General features: G+C 39.8%; 2 protein-coding genes across 7 annotated transcripts in view; both read right to left on the bottom strand.

Annotated features, from left to right (window-relative positions):
• Window positions 1–1,992: 1,992 nt before the first annotated feature.
• LOC105031409 (zinc finger protein 883-like) lies at window positions 1,993–7,864 on the bottom strand. 2 transcript variants are annotated; one of them, XM_010905818.4, is made up of 3 exons: window positions 6,798–7,864; window positions 6,128–6,232; window positions 1,993–5,179 (listed from the first exon to the last, which is right to left on the bottom strand). In XM_010905818.4, exons 1-3 carry the CDS (start codon window positions 7,081–7,083, stop codon window positions 3,606–3,608), a joined length of 1,965 nt encoding a protein of 654 aa, XP_010904120.2. In that variant the 5' UTR covers window positions 7,084–7,864; the 3' UTR covers window positions 1,993–3,605. The 2 variants fall into 2 exon arrangements, with proteins under 2 accessions (XP_010904120.2, XP_019899654.2); XM_020044095.2 differs by lacking the exon at window positions 1,993–5,179 and adding an exon at window positions 5,199–5,422.
• A 1,278-nt stretch (window positions 7,865–9,142) lies between these two features.
• LOC114839778 (zinc finger protein 883-like) overlaps window positions 9,143–23,064 on the bottom strand; it is a 32,532-nt gene continuing 18,610 nt past the window's right edge. For 2 of the 5 annotated variants that reach the window (XM_034294039.1, XM_029122075.2), the window contains exon 4: window positions 14,616–15,920. In XM_034294039.1, coding sequence (XP_034149930.1) covers window positions 15,397–15,920 — 524 coding nt within the window. In that variant the 3' untranslated portion in view covers window positions 14,616–15,396. Of the gene's footprint in view, window positions 10,137–12,729; window positions 16,962–19,373; window positions 19,485–19,592; window positions 20,100–23,064 lie in introns of those variants that run through there. The other 3 variants (XM_034294040.1, XR_004576107.1, XM_034294041.1) reach the window with 3 other exon arrangements.

Here is a 23,064-nt window from a genome sequence, read left to right as displayed (position 1 = left end):
GCGGCTCAGCTCTTTCTTCACCACGACAGACCGATACATCGACCGCATTACTGTAGAAGCTGCACCGATCCGTCTGTCAATCTCCCGTTCCATCCTTCCCTCACTCGTGAACAAGACCCCTAGATACTTAAACTCCTCCACTTGAGGCAGGAACTCTCCACCAACCTGAAGTGGGCAAGCCACCCTTTTCCAACTGAGGACCATGGCCTCGGATTTGGAGGTACTGATTTTCATCCCCACCGCTTCACACTCGGCTGCAAATATAAAACCTTAATTGTGAGTATACAAACACGGATTAATCCAGATTAAATTCCTAAATCTGAGGATAGTTGTTCAGATTGTTCAATTCAAGTCGGTTTAGATTCTGTCCTCTTTATCTACTGAAAAACTTTCATCCAAATCAGATTAATATGAAACCATTCGTAATATACAGTGGGGTGAGATTATCTGAACATCATTGAAGGTTTATTTTGTGAACTAAAAAGAAATGTCATATATTGTTTTAACCTAATAATTGCTTGAAGATGCATTCTGGGAATTTCATACAATGTTTTACAGCTCTTATTTTGGGCTGGATATGTACAATCCTGTTAAAATAAATTGCCAGTATTAATCTCAACTCCAATCTTCTCTTCTTCCTCCAATGTGACAGTTATCTCTCCTTCCACCTTCACTCTAAATACTTCTTCCTCTCTTTAACTGTGAAAGTCAGCTCCTCCTCCTTAGAAACACATTGAGAGCAGTGATATTGCCTTTGCCTTGTATGTTTTATTGTGTCTTCTCCTAGTGGAGTTGTGTTGCTGGTTTTTATTTTAATATGAACTTTAGTGACACAGTATTTAAGTTTAATGTATTCTTTTCGGTGAGAGTTTGCCTACTGATTGGAGCACCTGATCACTAGATTGAATAAAAAACTGTTCTCTCCCTGAACATGGCAACTGAGACAAATTTCTCCCAGCTAAGTAATCTGTTGAAAAACAAAATACTAAGAATTCTCTTTTTTTTTCTTTGACGTAAAATGTTGTCATAGTGCAGATGAAAGAAAATAATTGAAATTTCTATGTTTTTTCAGTGAGATTTAGTCATGACTAGAGCCATCTCAGGGCTCCGCCTCTCTGTCATTATATATTTATAGTTATAATATTATTTCATATATTATATAGATATAACAAATAGTTGTATCATTCGGAGAACTGACTTCAAATCCTGTTCACAGATTAGCCCAGTGGTCCCACAGAGGGGGGTGAAATGAGAAAGCACAATACAGATTTAGGTTGCAGGAAGTTGCGTTCAAACTAGAGCACCATGGAGCTTTTAAATAACTTAGGGACACATTTGTGAAAAGCCATATCAGGGAATGGGTACACAAAGATTTAGTATAATATAAAGAAGAGAATGTTCAAGAGAATTATTGAGAAGGCGATGTGCAAAGTTGGTAGAGACCTACGGACAGTTTAAATAGAATTGCATTATATCTAAGAAATTGATACAAATCTTGTATAATTAAGTGAAAAGCATAATTACTAATTCATTAATTATCATAAAAGTATAATTTTAGAACTATTTATGAACTTATTTAAGCAAGCAACATATTTCCTACATATTTTCTCCGACATAAAACAAAAACCATATTGGTGTACTTTAAAACATAAAATATAAACAGAATACAATGTCAGTGCTGCATTTGTAATTCATGAAAATGAGAAACATAGTCAGGGTTTTGAATACTTTTGCAAAGCACTGTGTCCATAGTTAAAATCTGAAAATCACAGAAGATGATCAACCAGATTACAGAGATTTTGTTATCATGAGGTATGTATCTTTAAAAAATGTCTTTATTTTAGTGGGCTGGGTTGGGTTAGATTTCAGCACACTTTTCAAATTGTCTTCATCTGTCGATAAAGCCTGAATGCCCAAATACATATTGTTAACGGTAATTGATTTAGCAATCAAATGCCTACACAAACGTCATGTGACAGAAAAAACACATTGTTTGAAATAAATGGTAAGTCATTTTATTTATGAAGCATAAAAAAATTATAATACAGGAACCTAAATACTTGAGCAATGCACATAAACCCTTCTGGATACTGGTCGGCAACCAGGCCGGTGTTGTAGTGTTCAAATAAAAGGCGCGCTGAAGTGTTTTTGGACGACCATCCCTTTTAAATGTTATCGGGCTTCAAAAGTGTACCAGTATATTAAATTGTCAATTTACTCTCACATGATCGAATGCTACATTGCAGCAGGTCCAACTGAGAGATGCTAATGTGACCAGGAGGTAATACACTCAGGTATTCTTTATTAACCCCTCAAATATCTAATTTGAAATCTAACGATCATTCTATAAAATATGTCAATTCTGGCCACAAGAAGAACCTTTAAAACCTACACTTGTTTGTCAAGGTTTATTAAGGTTATTTTCATCTGTATCAATGGCTATGTGCCAACGTGACACTGCTGCGTCATTGACTTTCCTAGCTCCTACTAATGCTAGAGTTGATTTATAAGTTTTTTAGCATGATACAAATCACCATGTTTGACCATTGTTTCAGAGGTGTGCTGTCAAAGTAGTAAGGACATGTGATCAGACTACATTAACCATTACATAAATGCATTAGTATAAAAAAGTATGTTTAAGACATTCATAGTCCTGTCAAGTAAATAATGTTACCCTAACTGCATTTACTAACTGGTTCAGTGAGCCGCTGAGGCAGAAAAATGCTAAATTTAAAAAACAATTCACCAAAGTATCCAAATCAAATTCTGTCTAAATAAGGATATAAAAAAAGATATTAAAGTAAACCCGTATTAAGGTTTACATGTGCAGTATCCCAATTAGGCCATAGTAGTGTGTTTTTAATATTATCAGCATACTTATACAACTCTACATTTCTAAACAGGGACTTGGGATTCAAATACGTGCCATAATCTACAAAAAACACCAAGGTGAGCTACTCTGTGAGCTAAATTATCTAAATTGATTAATGTAGAAAATAATTGTTTTCTATTTACTGATACAATGTTTAGCTAAATGATCAGATTAGAGTTAATCTTCTTATGGTTGCACACATATGGTATGTAGGTGATGGTAGTATTAGTAGTAGCAGTAGCAGTACATGCCATGGCTTAACTTAGGCCACGATCCAGTCCAAATGCAGGTTGCCTATAAAAGATGCAATAGGGTTCAACACTTTAAGATCCGATTGGATCCTTTTAACAATTTCAGTAAATATCCACCATCTTCTATAGCAGACTGTTACCATTTCAAATTCAAATGGGTGGAAATTATAAAATCCAGGCTAGCAGGTGTCAATTAATTAAATACTAGAGTTATAAATTTGGTCGTAAATTCACAACATGGGCCAAGACTCACAACAAGTTTGAAAACAGGTAACAGGAAATTAAAATCCCATCCAGACCCTTGACAGTTGAACCTGTTGAGCCTCTGTCCATCATAATAGGTAGGAATTCATACATATTGACAGACTTTCACAACAGCCGTATAATAAAATACTGTATGTCTAGTTTCAAGTGGAAATCCTTATTGGTGCTGCCCTGTCAGAAATAAACTGAAACAACCAAGGGATAGGAGGTATTTCCACTTAAGTTCTCTCTTCCTTCGCGTCAATCTCATATTCTTCCTCTTTTTCTTGTTTAATTTCTCTCTCATCTTCCTCCTCCTCCTTAACTACCACATTCAAAGTAAAGGTAGGTTTCACTCTGGTATGTATTCTCTCATGTCTCTGTAGGGCATCTTCTACATGAAAAGACTTTTCACATTGGGAACAGTGGTAAGGCTTTTCTTCACTATGTAGTCTCTCGTGTCGCTTAAGTGATGCTTTCTCAGTGAAACTCCTTCCACATACAGAGCAGTGGAAAGGTTTTTCTTCATTTGTTTGCTTCTCATGTACTTTCTGGTGTCTCTTAAGAGATGCCTTCTTACTGAAACATTTCCCACATACAGAGCAGTGGAAAGGCTTTTCTCCAGTGTGTACTCTTTGATGAGTCTTTAAATTACTTGAGGAACTATAATTCTTCCCACATTGAGGGCAGGGGTAACTCTTACGGCAAGGCAGTGTACTTAGATCAACTACACTACTATTGCCCTCTTTCTCAACTTTTCTCTCTCCCTCATTGATGTCACTCTCATTCTCGTCTTTAACAATAACATTGAAAATACTAGCAGGTTTCTGTCCAATGTGTATCTGCAAATGAGTTTTTAAGTTTCGTTGCTGAGAGAAACTTTTCTGACATACAGAGCAGTGGTAAGGCTTTTCTTTGCTATGCGATCTCTGATGTTTCTGCAGGTCTCCTGCAAAACGGAAATTCTTCCCACACTGAGAGCAGTGGTATGGTTTCTCCCCTGTATGAATCCGCTGGTGTTCCTTAAGGCTAATTAAATTACTCAAGCACTTTCCACACTGGGTGCAGAGGTAAGGCTTCTCCCCACTATGGACTCTCTCATGTCTATTAAGGTTTAATTTTCCACTAAAACACTTGCCACATTTGGAGCAGCAGAAGGGTTTCTCTCCAGTGTGGACTCTTTCGTGAATCTTTAGAGCGCCTTCTCTTGTAAAACTCTTTGTGCACACGGAGCAGTGGAAAGGTTTCTCTCCAGTGTGAGTTCTTTTATGAATCTTAAGAATTCCTGTCCTACTGAAACTCTTTCCACATTGGGTACAATGGTGAGGCTTCTCCCCTGTATGCACTCTTTGATGTTCTCTAAGTCTTCCTGAATGATTGAAGCTCTTTCCACACTCAGAGCATTTGTAAGGCTTCTCTCCTGTATGCACTCTTTGATGTTGTCTTAGACTTCCTGAACGATTAAACCTCTTTTCACATTGATTGCATTTGTAAGGCTTCTCGCCTGTATGTATTCTCTGATGAATGTTCAGACTTCCTAACTGAGTGAATCCCTCGCCACACTGAGAGCAGTTGTAAGGCTTCTCTCCACTGTGTGATCTCTGATGACTCCTCAGTTCTCCTGCTCTACTGAAGCTCTTCCAACATTGGGAGCAGGGGAAAAGCTTCTCTTTTTTGAGTGTCAGTTTGTTTGATTTTAGGTGAGTTGGACAAGTAACGTTTTCACTACAGCAGGGCTTCTGTCTGCCTTGTTTGCAGTTTGTTGATGCTGTGGAACTGGGACCACTGTCTGAGCCTGGATTTGAGATTTGTTCTGTAAGAATATAAACACATTGGTTAAAGGGGAACAGCATTCACATGATTACCCATTCAAATTGCCAAACTCCTCCAGAAACAACTTAGGAAAAAAAAAAAGACAATTAATTTGACAACGTCTCACACTGATCACCATTTATTCCAATGAAAATGGAGTTCAGATGCAGCTGGTCAGAAGGGGAGAGGGATGCACTGCTCTGTTTCAAGAAGCTGGATTCAGTGGTCACTCCTTTTGTCTCCCCTACAAGACAGTCCAAGCTAAAGTGTTGCTTGCGGAATTGCCATTTGCTAAATAAATATGTTTCCATTTCATAATTTTAACTGAAAACTATCACATTATGGTTCTTAATTCTTACCCAGAAATGATTCAGTAATTTCATTTTAGCAAAAAGTCTTGGTTGTTTTAGGTTTTACATTGAATTAAGGGTTTTGGTCTATTCATTAATTAAAGTAATTTGCATGAAAATATATTTGGACTGCAGATAATATATATTCAACAGCTGCTGGCTGCTCTCAGGACTGAGTTTTGAAAACAGCTAGCTACCAAAGAGTCCATAAAAACCAGCTACAAGCTGTTCTGTTAATCAGTCCCCAACAAGACAAAAAAAACTGGTCCATCTCTGTGTTTGTCAAGAATGTTAAACATTTGGGAATATTGACAGTTGGGGTGTAAATATGCGTCGTCTCAATACTAAGGTTAATCCAAAACAATGTGTGCACTTCTATTTCACTATCTGGAGGCTGTGATTGTACAATAATTACCAGTTAGAGTGAACAGCTGTAATCCAAAGACAAATAAAATAAAAATATGATCACAATTGGAACAAATGGCTGTACTACACCACTGATTACAGCTAAAACACGTAAGACCCAATAGTTAAAGCGTTTACATCTATAAACTAATGACATAGATCTTCAGATCATGTCTAAATACACAAATACTCACCAATGTCCTCCTGGTCATCGTCTTCCAATGTGACAGTAATCTCTCCTTCCTCCTTCACTCCAAATACATCTTCTCTAACTGTGACATAAATGTCCTCTTCTTTCACTGCAAAAATCACATTCAAAACAGTGATATTGCTTCACACTTTGTCTTTTCAGGCTCCCAAACTGGGTAAAACACTCACCACACTGGGTGCAGTGGTGTTGGTTTACTGGTCATGTGCCAAAGAGATGATTTTATTATTTTTTTATATACTATGAGATATGATCATTGTCATATTCAGAAAAAGAAGATGCTACATTTTTTGTATTGATTTCTTCTACGTTTTGCTATAGTGCAGACTGAAAATGTGACCTTGATTGAAACTTCCACATATTTTCCAGGTAGCTTTCATCTCGAAAAATATTCTGAAAAAATCTTATCTAGAATTTAGAATAGAATGCATGGTTTATTGGTATATGAAAATAAACGCTACGATTAACATTATGTTCATGACAAGTATTTGGAGTCTGGATTGGAAGATCCAAGTTACATGATTTAGAATTTGTCAAATTTCATGAACTGTTATTGGTTAATACTGCCCATGCGGCCAAACTCCATGCATCTTAAACAAAATACTTTGGAACAACACAGTTTCAAACTTTAGTTTTTTACCGTCTTAACAACTCACTGTGGTTTGTCGGATCACCAGTCTGCTCCTCTTCTTCCTTCAAAGTGACAGTGATCTCCTCATCCTCTTCCTTCACTCCAAAGACGGCATCCTCTTCTATAAAAGGAACATCCTCCCCCTCTGTTACACTGAAAGTGTCCTGCCCTTCTTTCACTCTAACAGAATCACAGTCAACTTCTTTTTTAACAGTGACAACTCCCTCTTCGTTCTCCTTTTTCACGAAGGCTTCTTTCGCGGTCAAGGCCTCCTCTTTTTCAGCACTGGCGCCGTATTCTAGCGAGCTCATAATCTGAGATGTTAGCTTACTAATAATAATTAGCTATGCCATTGTAACCAGGTAACTAACATTGTACGTATTTAATTAAATGTTTTATTGCGAATAAAATGGTTTCAAGTTCAATATTTCGGTTTGACGATGGCTAGCCAGCTACCTCTGTTGTTGAAACAACATTGTCATGCAAAAAACAATCTGAGACTCATCGCCACCTGTTGACTGGAGTGGGTAATTCCGTTCAGAAAAATATTCACGACAGTTTATTCACTACACTTGTTAGCTCAGGTTATACGACTTCCAAATCACAGAGCTGAGTTCACTGGTATCCCCTAAAATTGTAATGCTTTTCATAATTTCAGCATACATTCTGTAGGTTCCCCCAGTTGGGTAGTGGATTGGAAAAACAAAAGCTCAGCGATGAGCACTTTGAGAATTAAGAGTCACATTTGTGAAACCATGGGACATATATTAAAAAAACATTTACAAAAATGAGACTAATGAAACTAAGAATCCAATCAGACCAATGGTTGCCTTTGAAAGATGCCAACAATCCCTTGAACTACAAAGTTTTTTTTTAAACAGACATTTATCCTGAAAAATAATTATGTGGTCCCCATTATAGAAAAACAAAAATGGAAATGTCTCACCTTGTACTATTAAACTGAAAGCTGCATTGATCCTGAGTGTGAAGTGATCTTTCTCTTGTAAATGTTTATCTTGGCGGCATGTACATTTAATACAGCCATTGATAAGTGCCAGGACACATTCAATCAAAATAATTGTATAAAGCCCTTGGAATATAATCAGTTGTCACAAAGTGCTTATACAGACACCCAGCCTGAAACCCCAAAGAGCAAGCCACAACATGTAATTGTGGCTAGGAAAAACTCCCTTGTAGGGTTAGCATCAAGGAAGAAATGTAGAGAGGAACTTTAAATGTTAACTTATTGGTGGCTTAAAAGTGTGTGAATTTTTCTCTACTACTGGCTAAAAGTTGGGAGTTGTAACTCCTGGCTTGAAATAAACATGTATTATTACACAGTCTTGTTGTTAACTTAGCTAGCTGTGCTCTTGGATGCAAACATGAGGGATAATGAGGCCTGTCAATTTAGCAAGTGTTGTCTCAAACAAAGGGACATTCAAACATTCACCCCCCTTGGACATTTCCATGTTTCCTTCCATAAAAAAGTCAAAGAAAATAAAGTGAAAAACTGTTCAAAATGAACTGCAAATACAAAACAGAAAATTAATTGATTGTACAAGTATTTAAACCCTTCAGTCAGTATTTGGTTGAGGGACCTTTGGCAGCGATTACAGTCATGAGTTCATTCAGATGTCTCTACCAGCTCTGCAAATTTGCTCAGGCCCATCAAGTTAGAAAGGGACCTTTGGTAAACAGCTATTTAACTCTTTCCACATTCTGTCAATTGGAGAGTGGTCCGAGCTTTGAATGTGCCACTCCAGCACATTGAACTTTCTTGTTTTTAAGCCACTCTAGCATCATTATCCTGATGGAAGATGAATGACGACTTCAGGTTTTCCTCACAAGCCCTGATGAAAGAAGCATGACGACTTCAGGTTTTCCTCACAAGCCCTGATGAAAGAAGCATGACGACTTCAGGTTTTCCTCACAAGCCCTGATGAAAGAAGCATCCCCATAGTATGATGCTGCCACCACCATGCTTCATGGTAGGGATGGTGTTCTCAGGATGATATGCGGTGTTAGCATTGAAACCAAAAAGCACAGCATCTTTGTCCATTCGGTGTCAGCGTTATCCACATGGCTTCTGGCAAACTCTTGCAGACAGTTAGTACTTTGAAGTCAACTGGGTGAAACATTGGAAGCAAGTTAAGGAATGATAGAACAAATTTCAATTGCAGCTAGTAGGTGTCAGACAATGATTTAGACTCAAAAACATGCCACAACTGCAGGTTGAACTCATCCTGGACAATCTGAAAGCAGGTTAATCAGCCTTCAGAAGATGCTAAATGTATAACTTGAGTTTGTGTTGCATCCAGGCTCTTCACATTATACCTGTTTAGAATATACACACTTCACTGTTCAAGGTAGTCAGTATTACCTATGAAGTTTATTTACAGACTTGCAATACAGTCTTGAAAGTAAAATAATATACATTCAGGTAAGTCACTTGGCAGTTTCTTTTGTCCGGAGGGACATACATTGTTTGAAGCATACTTTTTTATCCTGGGAATTGAACCCAGAACTTCACATTCGCCATGCTATATCAGCAACAGAGTCACAAGAGACCTACTTAAAAATAGAGATAGCCATCAATGGTGCTCCCCCGTCAGAAACAAACTGGAAGGAAGAAACGATAGGAGGCCTTCACATTTATATAGATAGCTTATGTTTCCTCTTTCTTAATTTCTCTCTCTTCTCCCTCCTCCTTAATAATCACATTCAAAGTAAAGGTAGGTTTCACTTGAATATGCATTCTCTCATGTTTCTTCCTCCACAAGGAAATTATTTCAACATTGGGAGCTGAGTAAAACTTTTCTGACACACAAAGCAGCGATAAGGCTTTTCCCTACTATGTGATCTCTGATGTTTCTGTAGGTCTCCGGCAAAAAGGAAATTCTTCCTGCAGAGAACAGTGGTATTGTTTCTCCCCTGTATGTATCCGCTGGTGTTTTAAGGGTTCTTGAATTACTTAAGCACTTTCCACAATTTGTACAGAAATAAGGCTTCTCACCACTATGGACTCTCGTGTCTATTAAGGTTTAATTTTCCACTAAAACACTTGCCACACGTGGAGCAGCAGAAGGGTTTCTCTCCAGTGTGGACTCTTTCATGAATCTTTAGAGCCACTTCTCTTGTAAACCTCTTCTTACACAGTGCATTGGAAAGGTTTCTCCCCTGTATAAATTCTTCTATACATCTTAAGAATTCCTGCCCAGCTGAAACTCCTCCCACATTGGGTACAGTGGTGAGGCTTCTCCCCTGTATGTACTCTTTGATGTTCTCTAAGTCTTCCTGCCTTGTTTGCAGTTTGTTGATGCTGTGGAACTGGGACCGCTCTCTGAGCCTGGGTTTGAGATTTGTTCTGTAAGCATATAAAAACATTGGTTAAACACTAGAACCGCTGGGGATTGCTGTATACTTAAAACCGCCAACGCGGGTAATGTACTCTGTAATTGTATTAAGACATTGTCTTCACAAAATAATGTCTCAAGTCATAAAATTAGTTTGTTTAATCATCACCTGTGTTTTGGTGATTTGTTTTATAATCTCAGTATCTAATCACTTATCGCCTAATTTAGTTCAATTTATAATGAGTGAAGGGAACATCACCAAAAACCTTGAGGTGACCATTACATTTATTTATAACATCAAATCGCAGCTATATACTCCTGAAAACAGAGTAGGCTAAGTGTAACAGTGGTGGTGGAAAGGAGGAACCAGTCGCAGAGGTTATTCGATGTTCGATTTAATTCCAAACACTGAACGCACTAGGCCTACTCATATACAGAAACAGCGCTGACACGAACAGTGAAAATGCACAAAAACAAACTCACCATTTACAAGCAACAATAGACTAAGACAAAGGCAGAGAAAGCAGATGGGAACACACAACGATGAAGCTAACGACGAGGCTGTGTGAAAAACCATGTGATTCCGGGACGTGTTAAATGAACGTGAGACTGCACCAGTGGGACGGTGACAGTAATTACGGCCAAAGCCATGACCAAATAGGCTAAAAGCCAAAAACAATAAATGCTAACCTGACAAAACAGATTTATTTTGTTAATTGATGTTTTCATTCATTTTTTTACACACAGTGAATGTTTGTGAGAATTTTGAACACATGAATAGGCTACTCAAACACACTTGGAACAGACATTCAGCACCTTGACTGTGCATTTTCCACAGACCGCCTTGCCACAATTCAGGAACATGGCGAAGGTTTGTTTTTGTTTACATTGGGCCTTCACCATGCAAGTCATTCTCCTATGCTCTTCTGTACCAGCGAGGGGCACGGAGACGCGTGGTGCCTTTTTTGACACCATCCACTCTGCGCGCAGCTCCTGGGCCAGCTGAAGCATGAAGTCCCTCCTGGGGATGTTGTCATTCATGCAGCTCCTGGGCCAGCTGAAGTCCCTTCTCGGGATGTTGTCATTCATGCAGCTCCTGAGCCAGCTGAAGTCCCTTCTGGGGATGTTGTCATTCATGCAGCTCCTGGGCCAGCTGAAGCATGAAGTCCCTCCTGGGGATGTTGTCATTCATGCAGCTCCTGGGCCAGCTGAAGCATGAAGTCCCTCCTGGGGATGTTGTCATTCTTGTAGCTCCTGGGCCAGCTGAAGCATGAAGTCCCTTCTGGGGATGTTGTCATTCATGCAGCTCCTGGGCCAGCTGAAGTCCCTCCTGGGGATGTTGTCATTCATGCAGCTCCTGGGCCAGCCGAAGTCCCTTCTGGGGATGTTGTCATTCATGCAGCTCCGGTACCACACATTAATTGACGGGAGCAAAATCCAGTATGTTGTAAAACACCTCAACCGGCCATCTCCGCATGCCACCTTGAGAGATGTTTATTGCATCATACAGTTCATCTGAATTACAGGATACAATTTAAAAACAGATTTTTGCAAAGACTGACTGTTCCAATGTTTTAACACCTAATAGATTAGTAGTAATAATAATAATAATCTTTCCCAGAATATTGCCGAGCCATTTGGTCAAGCACGTCAACACCTACTTTTGTTAGTTGTACAAGTCACTGTAACTTCCTCTTGGTGTCCATGGAGATGGCGACATGCTGGTGCAGCAGGCTCAAGATCTGTGGGCTTGTATTGGTACATGGTCAGCGTGACATTTTCCTGTTTCAGCACTTTGGTACTGAACAACACCGCTCTCCCTTGCAGAGGGCGGGCCCCCCCCCCTTTTCTGCTTGATGGTGCCTACCAGGCTGGTGTTTTTCGACAGAAGCTTGTCAGCGAGTGGGAGGGAGGAGAGGAAATTGTCGGTGGTGATATTTCTCCCCTTACCAACAAAGGGCTCCACCAACTTCAGCACCAAATTCTTTCCAAGGGTTTGCGTGGGTGGTCTGCTTTCATCCTTTCCGAGGTATGGGGTGCCGTTCAACAGGTACCTGCTGTCAACATCTGCTGCCAGCCAAATCTTGATGCCAAATGTAGCCGGCTTGTTAGGCATATACTGCGTGAACCGGCACCTTGTTTTGGTCGGGAACAGCTGTTCGTCCACGGTAATGTCCGGCCCTGGTTTGTAGCATGCAGTGCAGTTATGTATGAATCTCTCCCACACTTCAGTCATGAGCGCAAACTTGTCAGTTGTCCGCCAGTGTTGCCGTGTCTCCTTCCTATCACAGCGCAGGAAGCTCATGATCTCCCGAAATCGATTCCCCTACTACATTGAGATAAAAACGAGTTGCCCCATTGCTCAGACCAGAAACGTTCCATTTCAATATTTTTCACGCAGAATGCACCCCTGACATAAAGAACCTTGAACTCGGCAAGTGAAACATCCCAGGTGGCTCTCTCTTCACTCGCTCTGCGCTCTTCAGCCACTGTGCATTTTTGGATTACTTTAGACTAAAATGCTCATTGTCATGCTATCTAAGCAAAGCTATAGTCATGTATATGTAGAATATAGAATAGCCATGACAGCTTATTCATGGTTACCTTCTAGAAGTGCTGTCGTTGACCTGTCTTGAAGTGGAGGGTCGGTCCGTCTCACTTGTTTCTGAGGTGGTTGATCATTGTTAGATGAACTGTCAGATGAAGAGTCATCCCAGGACACATCACTCAGTCCTGATATCTCTCCATCATCAGACTTGCCATCACACATTTCCATTAGGAACTCTAATACCATTTTGGCATCCATAAAACTCGGGGCTGGACATGAGTCGTAGGTGGGAATGTGTGCTCCAAAGCGTCAACCACAGAGGAGCGCTCACATCTCCCACGAAGCGCTGTGGCCCTGCCAAACCTCTCATCTTTACAATTGCAGAGGGGAGAAGCCAAGTCTGCAAGCAAGAGGCCTCCCTCAAGGGGAGATCTGTGGCTAATTCTGGGACCCAGGAGTGATAAACAACATGCAGTGACAGAAAGTGGCGATTTTTCTAGGTAAACCTAGATGGACAGTCACACTGATGAGTGTGGGGGATGTGGAGACATGCCAAGAAATGTAAGAAAAAACGCTAAAGCAGACATGACATTTGCCAAGCGGTAAATCGGTGAATGCAGGTGTAAGCTGGGTATTTCATAGCAGGTGGAGGTGGGGCTTCCGGCGACTACACAGCTGAAGGGACTACACATCAGGCATTTTTGTATTTGTTTTCATGCATGTGCTTGACGCATGCAAGTTCCCATTGTGGCACTGAAGTGACTAACCTGAAAGAACATTCTGCAACAATGCAGACAAAAATATTTACCCCGATTGAAACCATAAAAATCAGGGAGGTTCAGTTTAGACCAGTGGTATTCAACTCCCCTACGTGGTCCGAAGCATTACGGTTGTCTGTTCTACCTCATTATTACACCCACTTGGTTCCTCAGGTCCAAATAAATCCCAAAAATAAATATGGAGAGTAACTGGCTTTGAGGTCCAGAGTAGAATACCCCTGGTCTAGACAATGCCATGCAGTGCAACAGCTAGAGTTGTTAAAAGTATGTCTAATTATGCATGTTTTGTGGGAGGAGAAACTCTAATATCAGACGGGCGCACTCCATGCAGCTTCAACAAAATAGCTTGGAACAACATATTCAAGTGTTAACTTCAGCCGGGTTTTGCAGCTGTTTAACAACTCACAGTAGTTATTTGGATCTCCAGTCTGTTCCTCTTCTTCCTTCAAAGTGACGGTAATCTCATCCTTCTCTTTCACTCCAAACACAGCATCCTCTTTTAACAGATATATCCTCCCTCTCGATTACCGATAAAGTCTCTCCCTTTATCGGTTTGATGTCGGCTAGCCAGATACCATCATTCTCCAGCTACCATTGTAGCTTAACAGTAGCAGTGTTCGGTTGTTGAACTGTCGTCACGCTAGAAATGAAATCTGAGACTCATCGCCACCTGTTGACTGGAGTGGGTAATGCCGTTCGGGAAAACATTCACTACATGATTTATTCACTAGACGTTTTAGCTCAGGGGTAAACAAACACATTCCAGATCACGCAAGTAAATTGACCTCCATTATTGTGCTTTTCATGATTTCGCTATAAAACTCTCCCTGTTGGGTATTGAATTGCAAAGCAAAAAGAGCACAATCAAATGTATGTCACTAAGCCCTTTCATTTCAGCAGTTGTCAAAGTGCTTGTAGAGACACCCAGACTAACACCCCAAAGAGCAAGCCACAACAAGATATTGAAACTACAGTGGCTAGGCTCAACTCCCAAGTAGGGTCGGGAAAGCATGTTTTACAAAGTCGTTTGGTGTCACATTAGCTTGCTATGCTTTTTCGACACAAGCTTGAGGGATAATTTGAGTTCTACTGGTGAATGGCATGTCAATACTGCTAACAGTATAAGCCATACGCTCAAACTACATACTCGAAAGGTACAAATCCAATGTTCAATGCCAATTTTATTGAAAAAATTGGACAGTCATGAAAAGGAAATACTTCATAAATTTGGGCATAACATTTATGCAATTAGTATTTGATGAAAACCCCAGCATGGCATTACATAAAATTTCTAATTTCTTAAGTGAGATATTCACAAAATTGAGCGAAATTGACTGCACTGTTATATTGGTTTTAAGCTCGTTATAAAAAAAGTATTTAGTAAATATCCACCATCTTTGATATGGCAGACAGTTATTATTTAGAAGTAATCTGGTTAGGACAAGCAAGTTAGGGAAGGAACACAGAACTCAATTCGGTGAAGGATGTGTCAGCCAATGAATTAGACTCAAAACATTTCACTACTGCAGGTGGAGGTAAATCATCAACATAAGCCTTGAACTCAATCGGAAAGCAGGTCAATCAAAAATTGCCTTCGGAAGTTGCAAAACATAACTTGCTTTTGTGTTGCATCCAGGCACTTGACTTCATACTGGTTTAGAATCTACACCCTCCACCATTTTAGGTAGTCAGTAGTACCTAAATAGTTTATTTACAGACTTGAAATACAGTCATAGAAGTAAAATAATATACATTTATGTAAATCACTTAGCATATGCTCTCATCCAGAGGGACTTTCATTAGAGAAAGCATACTTTTTCATCCTGGCCCTATGGGCATTTAATCCATTACCCTGGTTTACAAGCACCATGTTGTCAGCTGAGTTACATGGGACCGACCTTCATATAGAGATAGACCTCACTGGGGAATCCAAGGAAAGTTACCTTATGTTTCCTCTTCTTTCACTTCTATCTCATATTCCTCCACTTCTCTCTCTTCTTTAATTTCTCTCTCTTCTCCCTCCTCTTTAATAATCACATTCAAAGTAAAGGTAGGTTTCACTCTGACATGTATTCTCTCATGTTTCTGTAGAGCATTTGCACCATTGAAAATCTTTCCGCATTGGGAGCAGTGGTAAGGCTTTTCTTTATTATGTACTTTCTCATGTCTCTTAAGGGACGCTTTCTCACTAAAATTCTTCCCACATACAGAGCAGTGGAAATGTTTTTCTTCATTTGTTCCTTTTTCATGTACTTTCTCATGTCTCTGAAGTGTTACCTTCTTACTAAAACATTTCCCACATTTAGAGCAGCAGAAAGGTTTTTCTCCAGTGTGTACTATTTGATGAGTCTTTAAATTACTTGAGGAACTGTAACTCTTCCCACATTGAGGGCAGGGGTAACTTCTACGACCAGGTATTGTTGATGTCCTTGGGTCAGGGAATATAGTACTATTTCCCTTGGTCTCACCTATTCTCTCCCAGACACTAATTTCCCTCTTACCCTCTTCAACAGTTACATCGAGAGTGTGGGCAGGTCTCTGTTCAATGTGTATCTGCTGATGAGTCTTTAGGTTTCGTTGCTGAGAAAAACATTTCTTACATACAGAACACTGGTAAGGCTTTTCTTTGCTATGCGATCTCTGATGTTTCTGTAGGTCTCCTGCAAAACGGAAATTCTTCCCACACTGAGAGCAGTGGTATGGTTTCTCCCCTGTATGTATCCGCTGGTGTTCTTTAAGGGTTCTTGAATTACTTAAGCACTTCCCACACTGTGTGCAGAGGTAAGGCTTCTCCCCACTATGTACTCTCTCATGTCTATTAAGGTTTAGTTTGTCACTGAAACACTTGCCGCATGTGGAACAGCAGAAAGGTTTCTCTCCAGTGTGGACTCTTTCATGAATCTTTAGAGCTACTTCTCTTGTAAAACTCTTCTTACACACAGTGCAGTGGAAATGCTTCTCCCCTGTGTGAGTTATTTCATGAATCTTAAGGATTCCTGCCCGACTGAAACTCTTCCCACATTGGGTGCAGTGGTGAGGCTTCTCCCCTGTATGCACTCTTTGGTGTGCTCTATATCTTCCTGAATGATTAAAGCTCTTTCCACACTCAGAGCATTTGTAAGGCATCTCCCCTGTATGTACTCTTTGATGTTGTCTAAGACTTCCTGAACGATTAAAGCTCTTTTCACACTGGGTGCATTTGTAAGGCTTCTCCCCTGTATGTATTCTCTGGTGACTTTTCAGACTTCCTAGCAGAGTGAATCCATCCCCACATTGAGAGCAGTTGTAAGGCTTCTCTCCAGTGTGTGATCTCTGATGACTCCTTAGTTCTCCTGCCCGACTGAAGCTTTTCCCACATTGGGAGCAGGGGTATCGCTTCTGTTGTTTGAGCATCAGGTGAGCTGGACAAATAACATTTTCATGACAGCAGGGCTTCTGTCTGCCTTGTTTACAGTTTGTTGATGCTGCACAACTGGCACCGCTGCCTGAGCCTGGGTTTGAGCTTTGTTCTGTAAGAATATAAACACACTGGTTAAAGGGGAACAACAATCATGTTCACCCACTCAAATTGTCAAGCACCTCCCCAAAAAATATTTTTATCCTCAAACTGTGTACAATATATCTCACTTTTACCTATAACAATTAATTCCAAAACAAAACATAGATACTGTACATTACTTGTTTAAGAAATATATGGTGGGATTGCCTAAACATTTGAAACAAAGTTGGTGGGGACTCTAACTTGAATGGTTCTAGAAGTACTGTTAGAAGTTCAATCAATGCTTATTATGTAAATAAATGTATTCAAATGTTGATAAGCATTTAGGATTTTAATTGGAATAGCCTAAGCATGTAAAACAAAGTTGGTTTAATCTCTCTAGCTTCAACGGTTTAAGAGATACTGTTTAAGGGTTAATTAAAACTAATTACGCAAATTAGGCTAACAGACAAAACAAAGCTAACTTGTTCTTGCCATATAGAACAAATCAAGATATACCAATAGGGGTTGAATGAATTATGCAAAATACAGCAATAGGTATAGTCATATTCGATGAAGGTTTATGAAATGTACATTGGGATAGCCAAGATTAGAACGAATATTAGTTTGTTCTCCCTAAGATGAACAGGTCAAGTTATCATGTTTTATGGTAAATTAATCCTAATTATCCAAATAAGACTAATTACCATGATCATAGTCGATAAACGTTTAACATTATCCCAATTTGCCAAAGGTGGTTTGGTCTCTATAGCTTGAACAGTTCAGAAGATTGAGTCTTAGAGGTATTTGATGTTAATTATGCAGATCACTGTAATTAGTATTGCCATATCGACTTAAGAATTTTACATTGGGATGGTTGAGACATCCCAATGTAAAAAACTATGTAGAAACAAACATGAAATAAAGTTGGTCTCTCAACCTGGAATGAACCAACAGGTGGTGCAGTAAAGCCCATGAGCCATCCATGGAGACATTTTTTGAAATGTTCTAAAACCAGCAAATGAAATGTATCATAAAATTTAAAGTGGATATAAAAAGTCTACACAGCCCGGTGAAAATGCCAGGTTCTTGTGAATGAGAAAGATAAATCATGTCAGAACTTCTCCACCTTTAATGTAAGCTATAACATGAACAATTCAATTGAAAAACAAATCTTTGAGGGGAAAACTCATAACCTGGTTGCATAAGTGCGCACACTCTTAAACTAATACTTTGTGGAAACACCTCTGGATTTTATTACAGCACTCAGTCTTTTTGGGTAGGAGTCTATTAGCACGGCACATCTTGACTTGGCAATATTTGCCCACTCTTCTGCAAGCTACATTTGGGAATATTAACAGTAGGGGTATAAGTATGTGTTGTCTCAATACTAAGCAATTTAACCCCAAGCAATGGGTTCTATTTCTCTATCTGGAGGCTGTGATTTGACACAGTGCAAACATTTCATGTTCTTGTGAATGTGAGCCAACTAGCTGACGAAAGACATCATAATGAATACAATGTACGAGATGTTTTCACACCCCAAGACTTTTGCATGTTGTGGAACGAGGTGTGAAGAGGTTTCTGGGGGCGGTTCTTGTTTACATCAAGCATTGAATTACTTTAAAACACGGAAACAACTAGATTGTTTGTACATTTGGACAGGGTCACATGTTGTTGTCTTTTCTCTCCGGGACATTGGATTTGAAATGAAACAACAGGAGCGAAGACTGTCAGCAATAATTTGAAGGCATTTACATCGATATAACGAGAATATTGTAGGATTTAGAGCCCTTCCTATACATAATCCCTCCATTTTAGGGGACAGTGGGCAGCCCTTCCTATACATAATCCCTCCATTTTAGGGGACAGTGGACAGCCCTTCCTATACATAATCCCTCCATTTTAGGGGACAGTGGACAGCCCTTCATATACATAATCCCTCCATTTTAGGGGACAGTGGACAGCCCTTCCTATACATAATCCCTCCATTTTAGGGGACAGTGGACAGCCTTTCCTATACATAATCCCTCCATTTTAGGGGACAGTGGACAGCCTTTCCTATACATAATCCCTCCATTTTAGGGGACAGTGGACAGCCCTTCCTATACATAATCCCTCCATTTCAGGGGACAGTTGACAGCACTGTACCTCACTCAAAGGCACTTTGATCATTTTGACTGGAACTGAAACTAAATGTCTCTTTGACTGCTTCATCCAGCAAGTCAAGGCCACATCACTCACCATATGTAGAAGCTATACATTTTCAAGGAGGTGATGTAGCTAATAAACAGGCCGCTTGTAAAAACAGTTGAACGTCCCGTCTGGCTCTCCTAAACCACTGATTACAGCTAAAAGTCCTAGGAGCCAATAGTTAAAGCATTTACATTTATAAACTAATGACATAGATCTTCAGATCACGTCTAAATAAATGAATACTCACCAATGTCCTCCTGTTCATCGTCTTCCAATGTGACAGTAATCTCTCCTTCCTCCTTCACTCCAAATACTTCTTCCTCTTCTCTAACTGTGATGTTAATGTCCTCCTGTTTCACTGTAGAAATCACATTGAAAGCGGCGATAATGAATAATTAGTTTGGAACAACATATTAAAAGTGTGAACTTCAGTAGAGTTTCTGTCGGTCTATAAGGCAACACTCACTGTAGTTAATCGGATCTCCAGTCTGTTCCTCTTCTTCCTTTAAAGTGACAGTCATCTCCTCATCCTCCTCTTTCACTCCAAAGACGGCATCCTCTTTTTTTACAGCAACCCCCTCCTCCTGTATTACACTGACAGGCCCCCCCTTTTCTTTCATTCTAACAATATCACAATCTACTTCTTTTTTAACAGTAACAATCCTCAGTTCCTTCTCTTTCACCAAGGCTTCTTCCTCCGTCCAGGCCTCTTTTTCAGTATTTACGCAGAACTGCAGGGAGCTCATAGTCGGGGATAATAGCTTGCTAGTGAGCATTAGCGCTTATCGATTTAGTGTTGAGCCATCTTAACCAACTAACTGACACTATAAATACTGAATTATATGAACCAATATACCACTTGATTTGTTACAAAGAAAATGGTTTCAAGCATCAAGTATCTCGGTTTTACGTCGGCTAGCCAGCTACCATGTTAGCTGAACCGTAGCGATACTCTGTGGTAGATGCGTCGTCACGCTAGAAATATAATCTGAGACTCATCGCCACCTGTTGACTGGAGTGAGTAACGCCGTTCAGAAAAATATTCAGTACACGATTTATTCAATACACGTGTTAGCTCAGGTGTAACCAATCACATTCCAAATCACGCAGCTAAGTTAATTGGCATCCAAACATGTATGTTCAATTGTGGTCCTTTTTATGAATTATTGATCAGTTCTGTTGGAATTTTAAAAAACAACAACTTAGGAGCACAGTCAAGCCCATGTAGGGACCAATCCCAACAGATTTCGCTATAATCACTAGTGAAGGGACACACAAAGACAATCCCTGGGAAGGCTCAGGCATTTACACTGTTATACAAACTATACACTCACTACTTTACATTGTGTTGTCACATGATAAGATATAATCAAATATTAGCAAAAATGTGAGGGGTGTACTCACTTTTGTGAGATACTGAATGTAGTGTGTGGAAGGACCCAGGAAGTACTGTTCATAAGCTTAGCAAGCCCTATAAGTGATATTACCACAGGAAAGTTATGAACAGTACTTCCTGGGTCCTTCCACACGCCACACAACAAAGAGAAAAGTTCAGTTCCAAAAGTAACAAAGATAATAATAATAGCTTGTTTTTGTGTGTGATGTTAGACTTTACAAAGGGTCTCAGTGGGTGAAATATCTCTAACATGTGACAATGCTTTACCTCACATGACAAGTACTGCAACAAACACTGACCATGGCAGGCATTGTTTGTATGTTCTGTGTGTGTATCTGTATAAGCTGTTTAAGGTGTATTAAGACAGTTTCTCTATATCTGCACTCAGCAGGATTTTCAACAAGCATTTTCATTGATTCCTCATCACTCATGATCTCCCGGAATCGATTCCTCTACTACATTGAGACAAAAACGAGTCGCCCCATTGCTCAGACCAGAAACCTTCCATCTCAATGTTTTTCCCGCAGAATGCACCCCTGACATAAAGAACCTTAAACTTGGCAAGTGAAACAGCCCAGGTGGCTCTCTCTTCACTCGCTCTGCGCGCTTCAGCCACTGTGCATTCTTGGATGTGCTGCAACATCACTCCATCACACAGACATAAAAATGACGACAGTTTGTTGTAAATTATATGCCTTCTGTGTGGTGTGGGGCCAGCTGACTCCGTGATAAAATTTTTGACCTGATGTCGCCCTGTTCCTCTGCCAGACTCAATGGTAGTCCAGGCGGTACCATCTTTCCCAGTCTCTGGTAGGCCTAATGATGGTTCTGCAGCACACGCTAAGGAATAATAATAGAGAACTACTTTAGACTAAAATGCTCATTGTCACGCTATGTAAGCAAAGCTATAGCTATATAGCTATATATATGTAGAATATAGAACAGCCATGACAGCTTATTCATGGTTACCTTCTAGAAGTGCTGTCGTTGACCTGTCTTGAAGTGGAGGGTCGGTCCGTCTCACTTGTTTCTGAGGTGGTTGATCATTGTCAGATGAACTGTCAGATGAAGAGCCATCCCAGGACACATCACTTAGTCCTGATATCTCTCCTGATATCTCTCCACCATCAGATGAAGAGTCATTCCAGGACACATCACTCAGTCCTGATATCTCTCCTGATATCTCTCCACCATCAGATGAACTGTCAGATGAAGAGCCATCCCAGGACACATCACTCAGTCCTGATATCTCTCCACCATCAGATTAACTGTCAGATGAAGAGTCATCCCAGGACACATCACTCAGTCCTGATATCTCTCCATCATCAGACTTGCCATCACTCATTTCCATTAGGAACTCTAATACCATTTTGGCATCCATAAATCTCTGTCTCTTATCCATTGTAAATAGCTGTTAATGTGTGATCTGAGGTAGTTCCTAACTGTTAGACCATATATAAACACATTTATTTCCACACGGTTAATGATTAAACAAACATTGAATGCCGTTGCCTAGTTAATTAGAATGTTTAAACATAAACCGCGCGAAAATAAATGTATATATATGGTCTAACAGTTAGAGAGTGTGATCTGAGGTAATTCCTAACAAAAATACGTTTTTTATAGGTATAAATGCCCATATCTTTATATTTAAAAATAGAGAGTGCAACACAACACCATTTTAGAAAATGTCCAAGGCTGGAGCACTTCAATATTTTATTAAAACTTAGTTATGAACAATTGAAAAAAAGTCTATGGGCCTTCTAGTGTTAAAGGGGAACAACAATAACAAGCTCCTACCGAAACAATGTTTAAAAAATGCTCAAACTGTGTACACTTAATTTGATCATGTCTCACACTGATCACCATTTATTCCAATATAAATGAGGTTGACATGTGCAGCTGGTTGGTTGGGGAGAGGGATGCACTGCTCTGTCAGTTACAAGAGGCTGGATGCAGTTGTCACTCATTCTTTCACCCCTACCAGACAGTCCTCACCTAAGTATTACTAGACTAATTGCTCTTTGCTAAATAGCTATGTTTCCATTTCACATTGAGGTTCTTCGTTTTTGCCCAGAAATGATGTCTTAGTTGCACAATTTCCCATCAACCTAAGGGGTTTGCTGCTTTACTTCACATAATTTGCATGAAAATGTATTTGGACTGCAGACAATATATAGTCAACAGCTGCTGGCTGCTCTCAGGACTGAGTTTGGAAAACATCAGCTAGCTGCCAAAGAGTCCATAAAAACCAGCTACAAGCTGTTCTGTTAATCAGTCCCCCAACAAGACAAAAAATCTGGTCAATCTCTGTTTGTCAATCAATTTGGCACATTTGCAGACAGGCCATGCGTTTCGTTGCCCTTTCTTTTAGTGCAACTTCAATAATATTACAAGAGTATATCTATCTGGTAGAGTTCTAGAGAAAGTCAGGTGGCATCAACACAATATTCTTGCAAATGTGTTAAACATTTTTGAATACTGACAGGTATACATCATCTCAAAATTATGTCAGAAGAGTGACCAGAACCAAATGCTTCAG

This window comes from Esox lucius, chromosome 9 (genome assembly GCF_011004845.1).
Source record: "Esox lucius isolate fEsoLuc1 chromosome 9, fEsoLuc1.pri, whole genome shotgun sequence".
Classification (NCBI taxonomy): domain Eukaryota; kingdom Metazoa; phylum Chordata; class Actinopteri; order Esociformes; family Esocidae; genus Esox; species Esox lucius.
This window is presented reverse-complemented; position numbering and strand designations above follow the sequence as displayed.